Genomic DNA, 21,303 nt, shown 5'->3' with positions numbered 1-21,303 from the left:
ATTCTTGTGTAAAACTCGCCATTTTGAAAGGTAATTTTGTTGTATTCTGATAATTATTGACTCTAGTGTGAAGACTTTTATACAAAAAGTCTTTACAGCTTTTGTTGCTACTGTGGTCTGACTGAGATGTCCCCATTACATTTGTTTCTACATTAATATATGGTGCAACCCGTTTTATTCTGATTGCACTGACAACCCATTATAAGACTAATGATTTAAAAACCTAAGCTAGCTTCTGAGCTGCTTGTTTCTGAAAAGTTTATCTTCTGTATTTTCCATTCTGGGTCTTAATAGGAAACTTGCAGAAGCAGTTGCATTTACAAAAGGCAGAAGGAAAATTGAAGGAGGGAGGGAAACTGGTACAGTAAGCTTGAGTGGTGTTTCAAAATAATTCTGATTTTTGCTTCATGGACTGCCAGTGGGACCTTTAATCCTTTACTGGCCTACTACCAATTTCCCTTTGACTTACCTTGACTGTCCTTACCTTCCCTTGACTTACAGTTCATGAAATGTTTCCTCATTGACAGCTTCAGTAAGTCCCAAAAATTCATTCACCTTTCCTTTGTAGTAGAGCCAAATATTTATTTTCTTTAATAAATACATCTGATGATATAGGTGAAATATTCCTGGGGTTATTCCCTAGGCTACTTGCAGTTCAAATTAAGAATTGAAAAAGATGCTCAAAACCTTTTTAAGTGCCTGGGTGCTGTTGCCATTTGTACACTTTCAATGTACAAAGCCTCTTTGTAAGTGTGTAAAACAACAGTGAGGAGAAGCCTGGGGGAGGCATTTCAAACCAGGCAAAACATCTAGAAATGTGGTTTGAGTTGTGTGTGACTACTGTTATTTTATAGTTGAAATTATTATTTTATCTGGAATTGTCTCTACTGCTGGGCAGAGCAGTCTGTCTCTACGTATGAACAGAAGCTCAGCAGTTTTCTGCAGACTCTGCACTCCTCCGAAGGTAGAACGTGGGATCGATCAGGTTTAGATATTATCTGGCAGTGTTACTTGTTAGCAAGCAGCCACTCTTTTTTTTTTTTTTTTTTTTTTTTTTTAATGGCTTAATGCACCCAGGCTATTCCGAACACTTGCAACATGCTTGCCAGTGCCGGGAGAAACGGGAATGGGTTGCTCATCACTGTCCATGCGCTGCCATATCCCTGAATCTACTTGTTAGGGACACCTCGCAAAACAAAGCAGTGCGGTTTGGAATTCTCTCTCGAGTTGTTTGTTTGCTTGTGACACTTAAACTTACCAAGTGCGGTGAAACTCGGAGCCTTTCTTGGAGGGAGCAGCAGCTCCGTGCCGGACAGGGAGCACGCACTGAGACCTGTTGCACAGTCGGTGAGCTGCTCCACGTGAGCGGTAGGAATTAATGTAGTTTTAATGCTGAAAACTTTAAATACCAGGCATGTGTTAATAGCTTATGTGCTTAGCAGACTCGACAGCTTTCTCTCTCTCTCTTGAGAAGCTTTATTGCCGTGCCATAACACGATCCTTGTGGAAGGCAAAGACCGTTTATGATCGGTCGATTGAAAGGTAGAGTGCAGTTTGAGTGATAACACAGATTAAAAATAAATGCTAGTTTATAAGGGCACTTCCTCGGGCACCGTGGCACAAACTTCCAGCGGTGTGGAGTGTCAGCTGCCCCGGCAATGTCGCTCCCCAGCGCCGAGCCCTGCTCCCCGGAGGAGCCCCCGGCGGAGGAGGACGCGGCGCTGCCGCCCCCCGGCTCCGATCCCGCCGCTGCTCCCGCTGCTCCTCCCGCGGCTCCCGCTCCTCCTCCCGCTCCTCCCGGCGCCGTGCGCGGGGCGGAGCCGCCGGGGCCGCTCTCCTCGGGCCCGGAGCGGCCCTCGGAGCCGGCGGCCGGAGCCATGGCCGAGGCCGACCGGGAGCTGCGCGTCCCCTTCATCGAGGCGGAGGAGACCGAGAACGAGCCGGAGGCGGGGGCGGCCGGGGGCGGGTGGCGCTGCGGGCGCTGCCCGGACGGGGCCGCGCTGCGCTGGTGCATCTCCGGGACCCTCTGCGCCTCCTTCCTGGGGCTGGTGAGTGAACGAGTGAGCGAGGGCGGCCCCGGCGCTGCGGGGGCGCTGCGGACCCTCCCGAGGTGACCCCGCACTCTCCCCTGCAGGGGATGAGCATCGCCGTGCTGGGTCCCACCTTCCCCACCCTGGCCGCCAATGTCGGCAAGAACGTCAGCGACATCTACTACATCTTCGTGGGCCGGTCCTTGGGCTCCCTGGGCGGGTCGGTGGTCGGCGGGGTGCTCCTCGACTGCATGAACGCCACTCTGCTGCTCGGTGAGTGCGGCCTCGCCCTCCCGGACACCGTCTGGGGCAGCTTCTGCTGCAGCCCCGGGAGCGGCAGGGTCCGTGGGACGTGGGGCTGTCCCCAGATGCCCGCGGCTGTCGCCATGTGGCCCTGCCTGCAGCGCTGCCAGAGCCCCCGCCCGCCGGGCACGGCCGAGCGGGAACTGGGATCGAACGGACAAAATGTGCAGGGATCGACCAGTGGCTCGCTCTGAAAAGAACAGCTGGGCTTTTTTTAGTTTGCATCAAGTAATGTGCCCAGGGTGGGTGCTCTTGGAACATACCAGGCTCCTGTAGCGCCACCGTACAAGGCGTGAGGCAGGAAGCTGTGTCCGGGCTGCCGTGTGTGCAGCTGAAACCTCCCGCAGCTCTGTGGGGGACCTTCCTCTTTCCTCAACACTCATCAGTCACGATCGGCTTCGTGCAATGGACGAAGGCCTGTGGCCTTTGATGGAGGGCTGTAGCCAAGTTTTAACTGATTTACAGTGGGAAACATTAATTATTGTTTATAATGGTGGAAACATTTAAACTGTGGGTACCACAGCTGACGACTGTAACAGTTCTCTGGACGTGTGGGAACTTGCTGCTGTAAGGAGCACAGGACCGGTTTTGTGCAGGCAGATCCCTGAGGCTGCTCAGCCAGCAGGGATCCAGGAGCCACACTCAGCATCCAGAAAGGAGGGGCTCCTTTTAGAGTTGCGTCTCATTCTCACACCAAAAATAGTGGAAGCTCTGTCTTTTTTTCTTTCAAGTGCCTTTGTGCTCAAAATTAGGGATTAAAATGTGTACCAGGGCTCACTCTTCTCCTTCACCCCTTCAGGGAACTGTGCCTCCCATAAGGAGCATGCTATAATCACATGGTCAGGTCAGATAAGATTCCCTTTTCCCATTGCTAGTGTTTGCAGTTGTGGGGTGGGTTTCCTTTAACCTCCCCCTTGTACACCTGACCAAGTCAGACTTTGCCTCCTGTAATGGAATCAGTGCAGACACCTGTAGAAACCCAGGTTAACTTGAAATAGTTTAGTATTTCCTTCTTTCCCTGAGGATAGCTGTCTGTTAACAATCTGTGGGAAATGATGGATCTCCTAATCCTTTCCAGTTTAGCAGTGCTTATGGCAGAACCACAATCTGAACTACTGAACCTTGTCTCATTTTTATCATCTGAGGGCTGCCTGTAAGAGATTTTGGCTTGTGTAGTTTTGCCTCCCATCTATCAACTGCTGGAATTCTGCTACAGAGAAAAACTCTATATGGAGGAAAAATCAAAAACATCACCGGTGTTTGTCAAGGAAATTTTTAAGCGCTGATTATCAGGCATAGAGCTGAAGTGGACAACAAAGCCCTTGCTGGGAAGTTACTTTCAGGTTTGAGTGTGGCACCTGAGGAGCTGCACTTAGTATTCCCTGTCTCTGGTGTTTGCTTCATGCAGCTCAGCATGCACACCACCTTCAAAAATGTTTTGAGGCATGTATTCCAAGTATCTTGCGAGGTCTCTAGGGTTCTGGACATTGTTGCTGGTTGGTTTTTTTTTGGAATCAACCTAAATTCTTAAATACATCGGGCTCCATTGATGTTTCAAGTATCTGCTGCATCTATGATCATGGATTGATTTTAAAAAGAATAGAGACAGTTGAACTGGTACAAGCTTTCTAATAACCTAATATTTTCAGTTCAAGATATTAATTGCAGGTTGTTTTATTATGGAGGCAATTATAAGCATAGAATTGAACTACTGAACTTCCTCCCAAATGGTAATAAAAGCAATTTCCATCTGCTAAAAATATTTTCTGAAATGGCATGTTGTAAGTGTAGCCAATAATGGTGAAATGAATGCAGGTAATGAACTGCTGCAAAATTAATTTATGAGAAATGTTGTAGTTCTGTCTAAAACCCCAGAAATCCCTTGGAATACATCCCTCATGTGAGAACAAAATAGAAATAAAAGTCAGCATCTTTATATGAAGATCACTTGGTGGACGAGGTGCAATTACTTATAGCATTTTTAAGAGTTAGTTATTTGGTTTCTTTTAGAAATGGAGCCAAATTAAATGTTATGCAGTTCTCAGAGGACAGGCTTGACACTGCTCAAACCCATGGTTTACTGGTTTCACACTGAAGTCACTTTCTAAATCAGAAGTTTGCAGAAGAATTCTTAGTGTCCCAGCAGGAGCTACTCCTCTCTTTGCTTTAGCCAGAGAAGTTTGTCATGCAAGGTTTTATGAAATTCCTTTTTTTTCCCAACTAAAAAATTATCTGTTCAACTTTCTAGCTGCTGCTGCTCACCGTGGATTGAGGTATTTACATTGCATCCCTTATTAGGATTATCTGTAACTTTAAGAAAACCACGAATTTATTTGTATTTCTTCTTCTTCTGTGTTATTTAAATGGAAGCTGTAGTATGAGAGTGTTATGTTTTGTTTTTTAACCTTTGCAGCCTTCTCCATGCTTGGAACAGCAGCTGGTCTTTATGTGATACCCTGGTGTAACCAGTCCCTGATATTGACCATCTTGATGTCAGTTATTGGAGGTTCCATGGGAATTCTGGACACAGGTAGGGCACCCTGTGCTCTGGCCGTTCTTTCAGCAAACGAATTGGAAACTTCAAGCATACCAAAACAGTTGTTGGCTTTTCTTGTGATGCATGGTGAATGAAAAGAGGGGAATGTTTTACCTGGTTGTGGCTCTTGGATTAGTCTGGTCCTTAGGCTTCCAGCGTTTGTGTGTGAGACAGGCCTTCCTTTAGGGCTGGTTCCTGGAGAAGATTAATTTGCATTTCAGTGGGCCATTACAGGCATAAAGAAGTGCCCTGTGCTCTTTAAGCAATGTTTTCTTTAAATTGCTCATTTGCAGGAAGCTGGTGAGGACATGGTTCATTAGCATTAGCTGTGCCTAAGCTAGTCCTGAGCAAAGCCTTGGTGTTTGAGATTCTTACAGCTGCTGTTGGCAGAGCTGCCCACCTGCAGCTGGGAGTTCACAGCACCATGGTGCCCATCTCCCTGAATTAAGGGCTGTTTTCCACCTTTGGCCAGCCATGCTTAGGTGGCTGGGAATACAAATTTGTTCTGTCCCCAGATTCTAAGTCTGTGGCATGTGCGTACTGCAAATGACCTGGGCAAAAACCCCCAAACCCAGCAGTTTGCTGGACAGCTGTTCAAACCCAGTGTCTTAGCAGAGGCTTATTATTGGAGGAAGATGATCTTGAGGATCTTTTCCAGCCTAAATGATTCCATGATCCTCAGATGTGTTGGTGAAGTTGCAGAGCCAGTGCAGGTGTGGTCAGAAAGGTCAGTGGTGCTGGAGGTGTGAAAAATGAACTCCCACAAAGGAGTCCCTGGGCAGGCTCGGACAGGGCGGCTCAGGCTTTAGCAGGCAGTTTGCACCAGGAGTCAAGGCCACAGCAGAGGCTTTGGGCACGCTCGAAAATGCCTGGGAAATGCTGGCACACTTGCACATGGAGATTAGGAAATGCCCAAAAGTGCATCTGTCAGCAGAGTGCTCTCATTGCTGCAGCACGTGGTGGTGAGGCAAGAGCAGGCAGCCCCTCCTGGCACCTCTCCAGCCGTGTCCCAGCAGCTGTGCTGGCTCTGCTGCCCTCCTGCAGGACCTGGGCAGGCTCACTAACCAGCAATCACTACAGCAGCTGCTTGGTCACCTTCAGGGCAGGGTTATTGCTGAGACAGAGCTGACTCACGTGTTAGCTTATCCAAACAGCTCTGGAAGCATCCCAGCCAGGGCCTGGCTGGTTGGCAACAAAGAGGAACGATGGCTGCACATGTGAAGTGTCTGCCTTAATGCTGTGGGGTTTGAGGGAGCTCTGCTAAGATGTAAAAAGAGCAGGATCCAGTGGTGAAGAGATGGTTTTGCACAGCACAGGTTGTGTTAAATAAACTGAGTGCAGAGCTGTATTTGCTGCCTCTGGTAAGATTGTTATACGTGGCACTTGGTTTAAAAATTCTTTGGATGGGAAAATCTTGTCAGCCAATGGTCAAAATACCTTCAGTGGGTGTATTGCTTGGATCAGACCTCAGAGCCAGAGAGACTCTCCATGATGAGCAGGAGTAGCAGAAGAAACTCACAGCAAGGCAGTAAGGCAAAGCTGAATTGGTTTGGAAGAGTGCTGAGTGACAAGGGCTGCTGTACTGCAGCACAGGAATTTGATTACTGTTTTGTTTTCCTGCATTCCTCTGAGGGTCTACTTCAAAACACCTCTCTGAGATCTCATTTCCTACCATTATTGTTGATCTGATGGTGTTGTAGTTTGGTGCTTACAGCAGTACTGATGCAAACCCTTCTGTTTCTGGAAAGTCATTTGAACACAGTGGGGTGGTGGGCCCAGCCCATCAGTAGCAAGTGAATTGTTATTTTTCCTGGGATATTGTTTAATGAATTTTAAATGTTGTTTTTGTTCCTCTGATTCTTAGCATTGGGCATTGTTGCTTTTGATACTTTGAGAAATGAGAAGCAGTTAAATTTCCCTTTTAAAAAAGGCTGAAAAATGCTGCAAATTGTCAAGGAGGGTAATTAGAACCATAGAATCATAGGGTCCCTAAGTGGGAAAATACCCTTAAGGTCATCAGGTCCAACCCTTAACCCAGCAATGCTGAGTCCTGCCTTAAACCGTGTCCCTAATGCCACATCCATATGTCTTTTAAATACCTCCAGGGATGGTGACTTGGCACTACTTTCCTGGGCAGCCTGTTCTAATGCTTAACAACCTTTTCCCATGAGAAAATTTTTCCCAACACCCCATCTAAACCTCCCCTGGCACAGTTATGTCTGTCCATTGCTGCTGGATTAAGCCACTGTGTGACTCTTTGTTTTGACTGCTCTGAATATCCTCCTAAAGCTGAAGTAATCACATGGATTTAAGGTAGAGTTTCAGTAAACTGCTGTTTTACACATTGTGTTTGCTAAACCTGGCATTATTGTACATTGAATTAGCAATATCTGTTATGGTTTGTTTTGTTTTGTTGGTTTTTTATTTTCTTTTAAACAATATCTAGTCTCAGACTGAAAGGAATGTTTTTCTCTCTGATCTGCAGGTGGCAATGTACTGGCACTGTACACCTGGGGATCAGAGGCTGGGCCACACTTGCAGGCTTTGCACTTCAGTTTTGCTGCTGGCGCATTTCTGGCTCCTCTGGTGGCTCAAATGGACTTGGGGAGTTCCAAATCTGAGGAACTGTCAGGGGCTGAAAAGACAAACCAGTCTGTCCTCAAGTCTGTGCCAATAGCATCAGCTGCATCAGCTACACCAGCACTGAACGACCATCGCAATGAGAGCTTTTTGTGGTCCTATATTTTCATAGGTTCCTATATTCTCTTAGTTTCCATCTTCTTTTTTGTTTTGTTTTCAAAGAGCAGCTCAGTTAAAGACAAATCAAAGGCTTCTGCGCACAAGGACAAGCTTGCCAAATACCACTGGCCTCTCGTTGGTCTGCTGTTCGTGTTCTTCTTGTTCTACGTGGGAGCTGAGGTCACTTATGGCTCCTATGTGTACACTCACGCAATGGTCTTTGCCGAGATGAAGGAAAGCGAGGCAGCCGCCCTCAATTCCGTCTTCTGGGGCGCGTTTGCCGTGTGCCGAGGCGCGGCGATATTCGGCGCCGCATTCCTGTCCCCTGCCACCATGATCGTCCTGAGCCTCGTGTGCTCGGCCACCTCCTCCATGGCCCTGGCCTTCTTCTCCCACTTGCGGGCCGCGCTGTGGGCGGGCAGCGCCGTGTACGGAGCGTCCATGGCCACCATCTTCCCCAGCGGCATCGCCTGGATCGAGCAGTACACGGTGGTGGAAGGGAAAACGGCCTCGCTCTTCGTGGTGGGCGCGGCGCTGGGCGAGATGTGCATCCCCGTGGCGGTGGGCTACCTGCAAGGCAGGTACCACCACATCCCTGTCGTCATGTACACGGCCTTTGTCACCTCCATGGTGACGGTGCTGCTCTTCCCCGCCATGTACAAACTCGCCAACTGGCCCCAGCAGCGCGACTCGCGGGAAGTGAGCGACAGGGAGACCCGGAAAACGCTGCTGTCGAACTCCAGGCTCACTGAGGATGAGGAGGAGGAGGAGCAGCACGTGAGAGAGTGGAATGATGCAGACTTTGAGGTGGTAGAAATGAATGACGAGCTCAAAAACTCTCTGAGGGACACGTCCCACAGGATACCAGGGGACTCTTCAGCTGTCCAGCCCCATCTGGACAATGCTTTGGGTGATCCTCCAGTGGTTGCTGATGGTTCCCCTGGGAGACAAAATGGGAGTATTAACTGGGACAAGAGTGAATAGAGTCACAACAGACTTTTTTTTATTAATGGAAATGCAATTGAATTGTAGCTGTTGTCAAGTGGTTCGGGAACCCTTTCATAGTGGTGCAGAGCTCAGCATGTTCATTTTCCCAGTCCTTTCTCCTCTTTCAGCCTGTGGGGATATGTCTTGGAGTGGGAAGGTCCTCAGTGATGTGAAAGGGGCAACATGATAAATGTTTAGCTATGCCAAAACTGTTAAAACATAAAAGATGTTTTCTAAATATGAGGCATGCATCCAAGGAAGAGATGCTGTAATAACTGGGAAAGAAGGGGACTGCTCAGACTACTCAGATTTTTAAGGTGGGTGAAAGGTGAAGGTCTGAGATGCTTTGTCACAAAATGGTTTCATGAGAGAGCAGAGACATCTGTTACCAGTAATGCTGAACTTTCTTACCTTGTGAAGGAGGAATGTTCCTACTGTGTCTGACAGTTGTGTGTGATCAAATCAGTTAAAATTTCTGGTGATGCCCAGGAGCTGTAAATTGAATAACTTGTGGCAAACTACAGGAATTTTTGGTTCTGAGACAAAGACAAAAAACCCCCCTGGGAAATGGTGGCATATTTGCACGTGGAGATTAGGAAACGCCCAAGAGTACATTTCTTAGGAGTGAAATCATGCCTTTGGGTCACTTAAAAGCAGTTTAGAAGAAAGGGCACAAAATGGGCCACTGTTTATCTGCTCAAATGCATAACTCCAACCTACTAAACCGTGGCGACAAATCTAAATAATCCAAATGATCCAAAGTATTTCTGATTTTTATTATGGCACTATCACTGAAATTAAAAAATGTACACAGAAGATGATAAAATTATAATGTAATCTTTGAATGGTTTGAGTTGGAAGGGACCTTTAAAGATCATCCAGTTCCAACCTGCTGCCATGGCAGGGACACCTTCCACTGGAACAGGTTGCTCAGAACTCTATCCAGACTGGCCTTGAAAACTTCCAGGGCTGGAGCATCCACAATTTCTCAGGGCAACCTGTTTCAGTGCCTCACCACCCTCACAGGAAAGATTTTTTTCCCTGATTTCTAATCTAAACCTACTTTCAGTTTGAAGCCATTCCCCCTTGTTCTATCCTACATGCTCTTGTAAAAAGTCCCACTCCACCTTTCTTGCTGACTCCCTTCAGGTAAAAGAGATTGCTTAATATATGGTATTTTAAAGCCAGTTGTTAAAGGTTATCACAACTTCTCTGGTTTCCTGTCCCAAGACTTACCAGAGTAATGTGTTACAATGGAGATTTGAGGAGAGGGAATTATCAATGAGACAATCCTTTCCAGAATGACTACTTGCCCCTGGCCATCTGGCTTGGTGACATTTGGGTTTTTTCTTTGGGGGGTGACATGGAGATGGATTCTCCCTAGTGGAGAAGCAGTGGTTTGTATGTGAAGGTTCATTGCTGCTGAGCAGGAAACCCTGGGCAGGTGCAGCCATGCCAGAGAGCTCTCCCAGTGTAAGAGGAAAAAAGTAACAGTAAATGCAAATCTGTCTCTGAACAGTAATCTTGTCATTTGTCAGCTTGGAGCTCCAAATCAGTTAAGTATTTTTTTAAGTCTATATGATAAGAATGTGCTTTGTTTGGGGTTTTTAACTTCGCACTTTTGTTAGTATGTTTCTTGCTAAGAGGTTTCATTTAGTAACAAAAGGGCTCCAGGTGTAACAGCACAGAATGTCAGATGTTCCTGAATTTCCAGGTCTGGTTTTGTTCCCTCTCTTGTCCTTCAACTATGCAACCTAGGCTTGAATGGCTTTTTCTTTTCTTCTGAGAAGTTAATAAGAAGCCAGAATCAACTTGCTGTGAAAGTTTTTTTGTTAATAGCTTGCCATGTTGCAGAGCCTCCCTCTCTTTCTGCTGCTGGCACTTAAATGCCACTGTGGTTTTGATGGATTCCTTCTGTGGCATCTTTTTCCAGTGCAATGCATGGACCTGCACTTTAGAATGCAGCCTGGTTTCACTCGAGCCACGAGGGTTCTGTTTGCTTCCAGGGATGGTCAGTGCCAGCCCCAGCCCTGGGCACAGGTGACACGAGTGAGTCTGTGCGGCCCTGAGTGCTCCTCTGGTGTGACATGGAAGCAAACAGTGTGGTAGGCAGAGGGAATGGAACGAGGGCACCTGGAGCCTGCATTTCACTGTTTTTCCTCTTCCCTCCTGCACGCTGCTCTGTGTGTGGGAGGCAGGGGGTGTCAGCTGATGGTGAGGAGAAATCTCACTGGTGCAGGGGCAGGGAGAAGGTGCAGGACACCTGCACACAATGAAAGATACAGAAACTGTTGAAAGATACAGTGAAATGAAAGATACAGAATGAAAGATACAGAAACTGTTCTATGGCAGCTCCTTGCTGGACCTGCCATCCCCCTGTGTTGACATTGCTATAAAAAAGTTTCCCCATACCTGAGATCATGGTGCCAGAAGAAAATTACTTAAAGAAAGATACTGAGCAACCAGGAAAATTCTAAACTCCCCCAATTTATATGCTAAGTTTTGATGAAATTCCAGATTGGAATGTCCTACACGTAAGACTGTTCTCAGGGATACTTTACATGGATATTTTATATCGTTTGCATAATCAAGTACTAAAAAACCCCAGAAAATGAAATCAAAGCTGCATTGGGAAATATGCTGTAATCTCTTAGAAGCTGATCTACTGCACATATACAGACACTTATTTGTGTTTCTGACCAGCGTCGTCCCAGCAAATGTAAAAATATTGCACAAAACATTTTCTTTTTTTTCCTGCATGTATTAATTCCTGTGAGAGTAACTTCAATTCATCCCCATTTCGTCTTTAAAAAGCAAGAGGCCTGTGTAGTAGGAATGTAGCAACAGGCAGGAATGCCAAGGTAAGAGCAGCCTTTTCCCTCAAGTAAAGGATCCAAAAAGCAGTGGCTGTAAGACAGTGGAAGCTGAAGAATTATCTATGTGGAATCACTTTCCACTGACGTGTGGAGACCTGCCTAAATTTAGAGTCATCTTAATGAGGACTTGGAGCCTTCCGTGTCTTAGTTCTGGTCTTGAACTTGAACTGGCTAGACAGACAGAAAGTGTTGTCCTTATCCCCTAACCAGCCTGCTTTTAACAGCAGGGGCTGCCCTTGACTGAAAATAAAATGCTTGAAGCAATTTAAGTTTAAAACAAGATCTAGGACATTTCCAAGGATGAGTCCAGCTCATACCAATTCTAGGCACCCTCGATGGCCAAGGCTTAGCTCCCTGCTCTTGGATTTTGGCGTTCCTCAAGGCTTGTTTTCAGACAATGAATATTGGTTTTCTCATGTTTAAATTTCCTTTCACAGTAAATTGCTTCCTGGTATCTACAGCTGAAGTGAGGATCTATTTACAATGCAGATCTATTTTAAGTTACAGGTGCTCCAGAAAGCTCAAATACTTACATGTTGGGGGTTGAAATTACTTGAAGTAACTGTATTACATTACTATTGCCCTGCTTATGCTTGAAAAGCCATCCCTCTGTTGAGGACAAGAGCTTTAATCCATAAATTAGATACCTGAATTTGATAAGAATCCTATTTTTGTCCACGAACCCAGGAACAGTTTGAAGATGAGTGCTCTGCTCCAGTGTGAAAGGTAACCTCTTGCAGCTAAGTGTCATTTAATACTTTGTTTATCCTGAGGCATGCTGGAGTGTACTACAAGCACTCACTCCTGGCATTTGCACTTTTATTCTGTACTTGACCAATGCGTGAATGCACGACCAGGCAAAGTTTTCTGCCTTGATGTTTTGTTTTTTTAGAGTTACTTTGCATACAAGTGCATTGCAATCTGTAGATTTTCTATTGTATATGTAATAGTTTTGATTCTGCTTGGTGTGGGTTTTACATTGTACTGTGTAATGTGACATTTAATAGACTGACTGGTGTCTTGACTGTAATAAATTCTTATCTGGAGAAGGCGCTCAGGTTCCTTGATGTAAATAAAGTTTTCTTCTATTTTTCAAATCTTCTCTAGACTTTTAAATTTAAAACTTGGTCTTTGTCTGACTAATGGAAAACTGGAAATGTTTCTCTTCTGGTTTGGGGAAGGCCTCTAAGAACTCCTACTGATGTTTTAGATCCCAAAGTTTAAGATGGAATCTTAACTTTGATTTGAGCAGTCTTGTTTTTACATTATTGTGTGTGCCAGAGAAGGAAACAAATTGAGGGTAAATATTAAAAAAACCTGTAGAGTTTTTTACCATATCATTTTATTCAACTTTAATATGGTTTCCATTATTAACTTCTAAAACAAAATGATTTCCAGTTTAGAAAACAATGCACTGACCACATAATTCCTTTTCCATTTTATACAGTTATACAAATATTCTAAATACACATTTTGTCAAGATGGTGGCAAATAAGATTTAACTGTACAGTACGTAAGGAAAGAAAATATTTTAAGCATATTTAGAAGCAATAGAAATGTCTATACAAAACAAGCAAAAATGGAATAAAATTTTATATTTAAAGTATTGCAACAGTCCCACAGGTTTGTAACAAAAATGTCTTTGCACAGTTCCTCACAATGCCCCATTAATAGCTAAAGCAAGACAGCAATTTTTAGAAAATAATGTTTCAAAATGCTACACATGGTACTCCTGCTTGCACAGTCTGATCAAAATAACAATCTACTTGGAATCAAGCAAAACTTAGGAGGAGATATACCAACCAACTTTAAAATTATCTGTATAAAAGTCATTGCACATTATTTTACTCAGTTGTTTGAAAAGTAAAAAAGTGTATTTACAAAATATTTCGCAGACAAAATTATAAAGTGAATGGAGAATATATAAGTAACACGTCTTGATACTGACAGTTCAAGAACACACACGAATGGTTTTATCATTTCAAGAGGTTTTCAGTGCTCCTTCCTCCAGGAAGTAAACTTGACTTCTACTTTGAAATGGATTTACAAGATGTTACACAGAGCTATTTCAACATCAGCATTATAAAACAGTATGTTAGAAACATGAAAGGAAGAAGAAATTTTTACATCTTAAAAAGTGAGCTATTCATAGATCAACAAATGGGTTGGGTTTTTTTTTTTTTTTTCTTCAATTTAGTTATGGTAAGCGTTTATTATTCTTCAGACAATAAACCCAACAGTTAAAATGGAAATCCTGGACTAGGTGAGAATTGAAAAAGCACCATGCACAATAGTCTTAGTGTGGTAAACACTGAAGGAAAAACAAAATAGCACCTGGAATCCTGTAACACAGATCATTTAAAACTGGTCAAGCAGCTGGCGGAGATAGGGTGCCTTTGACAGTTCTCTGCTCACTCTGGAGAGCTTGAAAAGCACGGGGCAGTTGAGGGAGACACACTGGATGTGCCGGTCGAAGCAGCCCGTGCAGTTCTTGCATATCTGTATCACATAAGAAAAAGCAGAAATTATTTTAAACAACACAAGCGAGGCACAAACCACTAGGGACTACTAAACCCTCAAGCCTGCATCAGCAGAACAGGCACAGCCCTCTGCACAGAGCTGCTCCCCAGTATGGAGGGCCCCACAGCAGCTCCCTTCTCTGCCTCAGCCTCTTGGGCTGCTGCCAGACAGCTCATTTGGCTGCTGGCAGCATCACCCACTGAACTGGGCAAGGAGCAACAGCACAACTCTACAGCTTGGGCTTCAATCCTGCTAATTAAGTCCTGCTTGTGCATGTGGTGGCACTTGAAAAAACAAGGTAAATAAGTTGACTGGGTTTAAGCAGGGCAGTGTGTTCTATTTGTGATAAACTTACTCTCTATGAAAGTCTCATAGTGAAAAAAGAAAGAACTCTTGTCCAGCAGTTATTCTCTGCAGAGAAAAGGGACTTTAAATAAATTACTCATTTCAGGATAAGCTTTAATTAGTTTTACCTAGTTAGAGTCAATCAATCCCAACACCAAAATACACAGGCCACAGTAGTTGCACTGCTCTTCTTGATCAAGGAATTACTTGTTAGTGCTGCTTGAAAGTACTTTTAATGTGAGATACCTGATGGAATAAAATAGCAGCAGACAGTTTTTCCAAAGGTAGACACCTTCAGGAAACAAAAGGCCCCTGCTTTGTTCTTATTTTTAACCTTTGCAGCATTTGCACCTGCAACAGTTTTTCTAAAACCTTAGAAAGTTGCTTCCAACCACACCTGTCTTTTGTAACATTAAAATGTTACAGTTTATTCTATCACTTGCATAGCCTGATCAACAAACCCAAATTGTATCCCTTTGCCTTTAAAACTAGTTCTTTTCCCTCTTTCCACCTTCCCTGGTGATGCCAGGCCGGCATCAGCACCAAATCCCTGCAGACTGACCATGGCTGGAGAGGGGAGCCCCTCCTGGCCCAGTCCCACAGGTGGCACCTCAGAGGATACCAATCCTGTGACCAGAAGGAACAGGATTTTAACAGCTGGTTCCAGGTTTGTAAACTCAGAACTTCATCTATCCTAGTTCTTCTGAAAGAGGCTGTGGCTGGTTTAAATGCAAGGGATCAAATTAAATGGTACTTGAGACAACCCCTAAGTTCAGTTTGTGTTGAGGGGAGAAGTCTATGGTTTTAACCTAGAGCACGTAATTTTTGAGTGCATTTTAAAATAATGTACAGCTCAGTGTTATATCAGTTTTCTGCTGGCTCCAGAATGTTTAAAATCTCAAAGGGCTAAAGATTTAAGCTGTGAAGGATATATGAGCCTTCACAGTAAAATAAGACAGATGCACTTACAGAGGCATCAAACACTGACTGGGACAGGTTCCCAGGCCTTGCTGAGCTGTTGTGTGGTGCAGAGACAAGAGAATGTTCTAATCAAACTCGCTGACCCTTCTGTGGGGCTGGACCAGCCTGCCAAGTTCTGCTTTATTTCAGAACAAGAGCAATGCAAAGAGTTCAAAGTACCACAGGCAAACAGCAGAACGTGCAATTCCTCATTTCTGCCATTCACAGCGCAGATAAAGGCAAATATTACAAAATACAGCAAGAAGTCCACACCTTAGTAATGAAATACTGATGAAGTGAATGACAGTGCTTTTTTAGCAACCCCATGAGAACCTATCAAAGCAATGCTTAGATTTAGGAACATTTATATCTCCCTTGTGGGATCTCAGCACCTCAGGATGGAGGTGCAGAGAGGCCGAGACCACCCTTGGGGGGCTCGGGAGTCCTGGAATGTTGCCAGAAGTGTCTGGTGGCTGGACTTTGATCCTACACAGGAGACGACGCCTGTATGAGGACTGGAAGGATTTCACTGGGTGAATGGTGAAGGGATAAGTTAGTTAAAGTGTAAAACACAGGGTTTAGGATTTTGGTACAGGGGGGTCTAAAGAAGTAAGATGGAGGAATTGGGGCGTGTCCTGTTCTTCTTCTTCTTCTTCTTCTTGGCCTCCATCTTCTGTGGTGATGGTGGCACTTGGGGATTGGTTATTACTAGAAGTGCACCGGTTAATAAGGGTAGAAGGTATTGGAGAGAAATGATAAATATTGTACACGTAACTTAGGGTATAAAGATAAGTGACTGCCCCGGGGGCTTGTGGAGTGTGCCCATGGCTGACTTGCTGTGCAGACCTCTGTCGGGCTGAAAGAAAATCTTTTAGATAAACAATTAATAAACACCAAGACCGAGACAAGATCAGAAGTCTCTCCTCGTCCTTTGAAGCGTCAGCTCTTCAAGGCCATCCCTGGGCCTTTCCAGGCCACCTAAACAACACCGAAAACCTTACACTCCCTGACATTCAGACACTAGCATGTTTCACGTGCTAGTGCTAAAAATAAATTTTCACTAAAATATTTAATAATTATAAAATATGAAAATTAGGTGAAGGTATGTATATGTTTCCACAAGGGGAGGCATTGTGCTTTGCTGTAATATATTCATGAGCACAGTCAGCTACCCTCTTAATTGACTTCTAGCTCAAGGGGAAAAAGCACCTTGGAAAATTCCTATTGAGAGGAAAGGTAACAAGAAAATCCCCAAGCTAAACCACATCCATGCTTTACATATAAATAAATAAATTTTATGACCCAAACATTTTTGTTTCTAGAACATCATCTGTTATTTTAATGCAAAAAAGAGTGAGTTTTTTACACTCTCACAGCTCTCTGTCATTATAAAAAGGGACCTACAAACCATATAAGGTACTCTTAAAAATCAGAAGAAAATGAGAGAAGTGTCTTCTGTTCTGATCCCCTCCTTTGCCTTAGCTTTCCACAAAGCCGAGGAGAGCAACAGCTGCTGCGCTGCCTTCAACAGCAATGGGTAAAGCAAACAAGCTGCAGCACATGTAACACCTGGACCATTTATTTCTGTTGGAGCACTCAGTAACGCACTGCTTTGAAATTTCAGCCCCTGTCTTTTGCCGACAGACATCTGACAATGCTTTAATCGTACCTGGACCAGCTGCTCTTGTTTACGCTCCAACTCTCGGATTTCTTGGTTGAGAATCACTGCCACATGCTGGGGCTGGCTTCTGCATTTATTACAGATCCCATACTGGGTCAGTTCATCACACACAGGACAGTGTAAGGTCGTGAAATACTGGGAGATGGTGCCCTTGCGTCCCTCCAGCTCAGTGTGGGCAGCTGAGGCAGCCTTCTGAATCTGTCAGGAAAAATAATTAAGAGGTAATGAACTCCCAAGAGAGCAGCTTGCCTTATTCCTAGCTTAGTAAGAAAGTGCAAGATGGCCTGCAGAGCCTGGGTTCATACACAAATTATGAACATGGATCACAGCACTCTGAAGAGTGCAGCACTGGCCCTCAAGTGATACACTGAACAGAGCCCTCCCCAACACCTATTTCACAGGGAATCTGTAACCAGAAACATCCTTGGTCACACATCCTTAACTCCTGATCTCACCTCAAACTCTGCCTCCTGCAGCTGCTCCTTTTTTAGGTGCTGGTCTGATTCACATCTAAATGTGCTCTGGCTGCAGCTCCAGTGGCTGCTTTCTGGATGCTGCTGTCCTGAGCACAGCTCTGCCATGGTGCTTTGGTCCATGGCACCAGCTCATGCTCTGATTTCCTTGGACAAGGCTCCACCACTGGCCCATCACCCTGGGAAGTTTGTTCTCTGCACTTACTCCTGGCTGCTCATGACTTTTGCTTTGTGCTATCCTTCACTCTCCTGCTGCTCTGCTCTCTGTGACTTCCTTGCTGCTCCTTGGCCTTGCAGAAAGCCAGGGCTCTTTTACCTTTCTAGAACAGCTTGTTGGAGATACTTAGGGTGACTGCCATGGTGCCATTGGAAAGGTAAAAAAAAGAAGAAGAACTGAAGTCAATCAAGGCTGTATTGGGAAATACTGCTATACTGCAGTGGGAACATGACGTATTACTATGCTGCTGAAGTCTGTTCTGAGCAGAGTAACCAAACTACACAGATACACTGTCTTTTACCATCCCTTTTTGTCAAGGGAATAACAAACTAAAATCCAGCTATCTAATGCTTCTTTTCCTGCATCTCAATGACTTCTTTAACTTTTAGGGAAGTCATGTTTGGGTATTACTGGCTTTAAACTTCTGGTGATAAAATTTTTCAAGTGTTCCTGCTGCTGGGGCATGCCACCCTTTCTATACAGACAAGAGATGCAAGAACATTTTGAAAAAACAGAAGTTCCAACATCTAATATAGAGAGATTTAAAATGTGGTACGGCTAAACAGATGCACATACACATACTGCTAAAAATACAGAGTTATGGCAAAATATTCTCTTAAACTATAGAAGGGATCAGGAAACAGAGGATGACTGTGATCAGCCCAGCACAGAGGGTTGAAAAAACTGATTTACTACATGAAAAAAAATCCCACACCTGAAGATCTAAGAATCAGGATTGTATATTTGAGCATCAAACACTGCTTCACAAAATAACCTTTGCTGTTGCCTCCTATCAACCTCATTCCACTGCAAGTCACAGCAAGGCCAAACACTGCAGCCAGATGCACTGCACTCGCTAACCCCTGTTAGAAAACACTCACCCGGGGCAGCTCGTGGTACCAGCTGAAGACATCTATGCCAATGAGCGAGAAGACCCTGGCCAGGGGGGGCAGGATCTGCTTGGTGATGTAGTAGGTGGCATTGAGCCTCAGGCTGGGGTCCTGCAGCAGCTCCAGCGGCCGCCGGACGAGCTGGATGAGGGGCAGGCCGGGCATGCCGTACACGATGACGTAGGGCACGCGCTCCCCCACGCGCGGCTCCGAGCGACGGTCGTAGGCAAGCATCCTCCTGCCAAAACACAGCCTTGAGAATGCCTGTAAGCCTCCCCATCTGACTAGATTAGGTGCTCTCCAGATGGCTGGAGTCAGTGCCCGTTATGAAGCACAGGCCAAAATGGTTCATTTTTAATTTGACTTGTGATTGGACCTAAATTTTAGAACCTGAGGCATAAACCCTAAAGACACAATCTGTTTCAGGTCACTTGGATTTGCATGCAGACTGTTTTCCAGCTACCACTTCCTTAAAGAAATATTCCTGAAATATTTCCAAGGTACTAAAAAGAGCTCAAGTACAATTTGCTTCCTGGTCAAATTCTGGTCCTTTGCTTTCTGAGACTGCTTACTCAGTAGAAGGATATCTGCTTCAAACTGAATTATCTTCCACTCAGAAAGCAAAGGACAATTCAATTTGAAGTAGATATGAGTTCTGGACTTCAATGTTGTTTCATTACAGAAGCATAGCTTAACTGGAAGACCTTTTGTATTAAGCAAGGTGGCAAAATCTTTCAGCTTACATTATCTACTTTTCTATTACTGATCAAGGATATCAACAGGATGAAATATTAACTTTAGGTAAGGTACTTTATTAAAAATGAAAAACTATGCCTGGTAATGTATTTCACAGCACTAAGAGACACAACTGTCACAATCTGTAACATATTTAATAACTGGGAGAGATGAATAATCTTGGAGAGTCCAGCCCTTGTACAAAACCCAAGCTGTAAGTAACAGAAATGAACACACTATCAGTGTCCTGACAAGACTTTCCTCTTGCATGTCTGCCTATTTCCAGGACCATCTCCTTTCACACACAGAAGAAATTTAGGGACAACTGCTTCAACAGTATTTGAAGAAGACAACTGACTGCTATTTGTAACTTGACAGTACAAAGGTCAAGAGAAAAAATATCCACAATCTGCTATCTAATGTGTCAATGCAAAGATCAAGACAAAAAACCTATGAGCTCCTACCCATAACCTGTCAGCAGAAAGGTCAAGATAAGAAATATCTGTGATTAGAACTTTTGATCTCATTACCTGGTGATTTCCAGAGCAGGTACACAGGCTCCAGGTTTGTATGCTGAGCTCCCTCTGTACTCTTTTGCAAAGATGAAGTCCTGCATGCTGGCTTTTCCTTCCAGTAACTTCATGCATTGATTCTGAACATACTGCTTGATCTGACTTATGTCCCGTGTTTCAAACAGCAGCTTGATAGAACACTCAAGTATCTTTACAACCAAAAGAGAAAGGTGAGAAAAACATGTATGTTTGAATAAAAAAGAATTAATTGCAATTAATTCAGAAAATTATATGGAAATACAAATACAGTGCTTAGAAAAAGCAGTGGTGAACCAGGATATTGATAGGTTGCAATGCCTTTCACTCAAAGACATTCATAAACACATTACTGGACAACTTTCTCCTCAGTTTGCCACATCTTCCATGACATCATCCATACTCCAGCACTAAGATTTTTTCAACAATTATAGAAGTTTCCAAAGTATGAGAGAAGATGTTTTTACCCTGCCATCTAAAATATTTTGCCATGACTTTACCCCTCTATGTTACTATCTTTTTTACTGGCATAAATGTCTTTTAATTTGGCTAAGGACAATATTTCCTAATTTCTGTTTAACCTCTCAATACACAGCTTAAAATAAACAGGCAAAAAAAGGGTATTTTAAGGGAAAGCTTAGCTGAACTAGAATTATGTAAGTGAGCTATCTGGAAGACAGATCAGTGTGTCCCACTCATCTGGCAGTAATAGCTCCAGATGAAGTGAACTGGATCAAGAATGGTCTTTGAGAGGGCTTACATGGGCCAATGGCTTTTTATGGGATGAAATATAAGCTGTAAAATACAAATTCTTGTAATGCTGTAAAAGATCTTCAATTTATCTTTCAAATAGCTCACACAAGAAAAACAGATGAAGATTAAGACAACTCAAAGGACTAGAAACTCTGAGAAAGGACAAATAAAAGAACAGAAGATTACAATTTCATTCAGGAAGAAATCTATGAATAGTTTACCTTGGAAACAGCAGGACAGGAGTCCCTTCGGACTGTCTCTATGCCTTTTGCATCAAATACTGGGTCCTTCTGGTCCAGTGTTTCATACATGTAACCCACATACCTCTTCTTAGTTTGCAGGACACATGGCAAGTAGACCTGGAATGTTTAGAAAGAAGACAGCCCAGTCTGGAATGTGTTTGGAACATAGAGGGTTTCCTAAGGAATACTGTGCTTTGTTGTTTTGTTGCGGTCTGCTAGTTCGTTTGCTTTTTTTTTTTTGTTAAATCATTACAACTGATAAAATAGATCAGAGGACTCTTAAAGGATGGCTGAAGAAGTTGGGATTCTGTGGTGTTCCATTCTTAAATCACTTTATATTTCATTTAGCTGAAGCTCAGATGGAAAGTGACACACAGTATACAATGTTGCAAGTACCTTTACTTTTCTGGATTGCACCTGTCACCATTTCTAATGTAACTCTATTATCATTCTTTCTTATAAAGAAAA

General features: G+C 44.0%; 2 protein-coding genes across 2 annotated transcripts in view; one reads left to right on the top strand and one right to left on the bottom strand.

Annotated features, from left to right (window-relative positions):
• The first annotated feature begins 1,658 nt into the window (after positions 1–1,658).
• Positions 1,659–12,568, top strand: MFSD4B (major facilitator superfamily domain containing 4B). The gene is made up of 4 exons (XM_059468534.1): positions 1,659–2,048; positions 2,135–2,303; positions 4,747–4,863; positions 7,355–12,568. Exons 1-4 carry the CDS (start codon positions 1,659–1,661, stop codon positions 8,590–8,592), a joined length of 1,914 nt encoding a protein of 637 aa, XP_059324517.1. The 3' UTR covers positions 8,593–12,568.
• Positions 12,569–12,796: 228 nt separating this feature from the next.
• REV3L (REV3 like, DNA directed polymerase zeta catalytic subunit) overlaps positions 12,797–21,303 on the bottom strand; it is a 113,134-nt gene continuing 104,627 nt past the window's right edge. The window contains exons 28-32 of the mRNA XM_059467995.1: positions 20,815–20,952; positions 19,823–20,013; positions 18,549–18,795; positions 16,966–17,175; positions 12,797–13,970 (exon numbers count right to left, since the gene is read on the bottom strand). Of these exons, the coding sequence (XP_059323978.1) occupies positions 13,830–13,970; positions 16,966–17,175; positions 18,549–18,795; positions 19,823–20,013; positions 20,815–20,952 (927 nt within the window). The 3' untranslated portion in view covers positions 12,797–13,829. The remainder of the gene's footprint in view (positions 13,971–16,965; positions 17,176–18,548; positions 18,796–19,822; positions 20,014–20,814; positions 20,953–21,303) is intronic.

The sequence above is a fragment of the Ammospiza nelsoni genome, chromosome 3 (genome assembly GCF_027579445.1).
Source record: "Ammospiza nelsoni isolate bAmmNel1 chromosome 3, bAmmNel1.pri, whole genome shotgun sequence".
Classification (NCBI taxonomy): Eukaryota; Metazoa; Chordata; class Aves; order Passeriformes; family Passerellidae; genus Ammospiza; species Ammospiza nelsoni.
The sequence above is the reverse complement of the archived record's forward strand: the minus strand, read 5'-3'. Positions and strand labels throughout refer to the sequence as shown.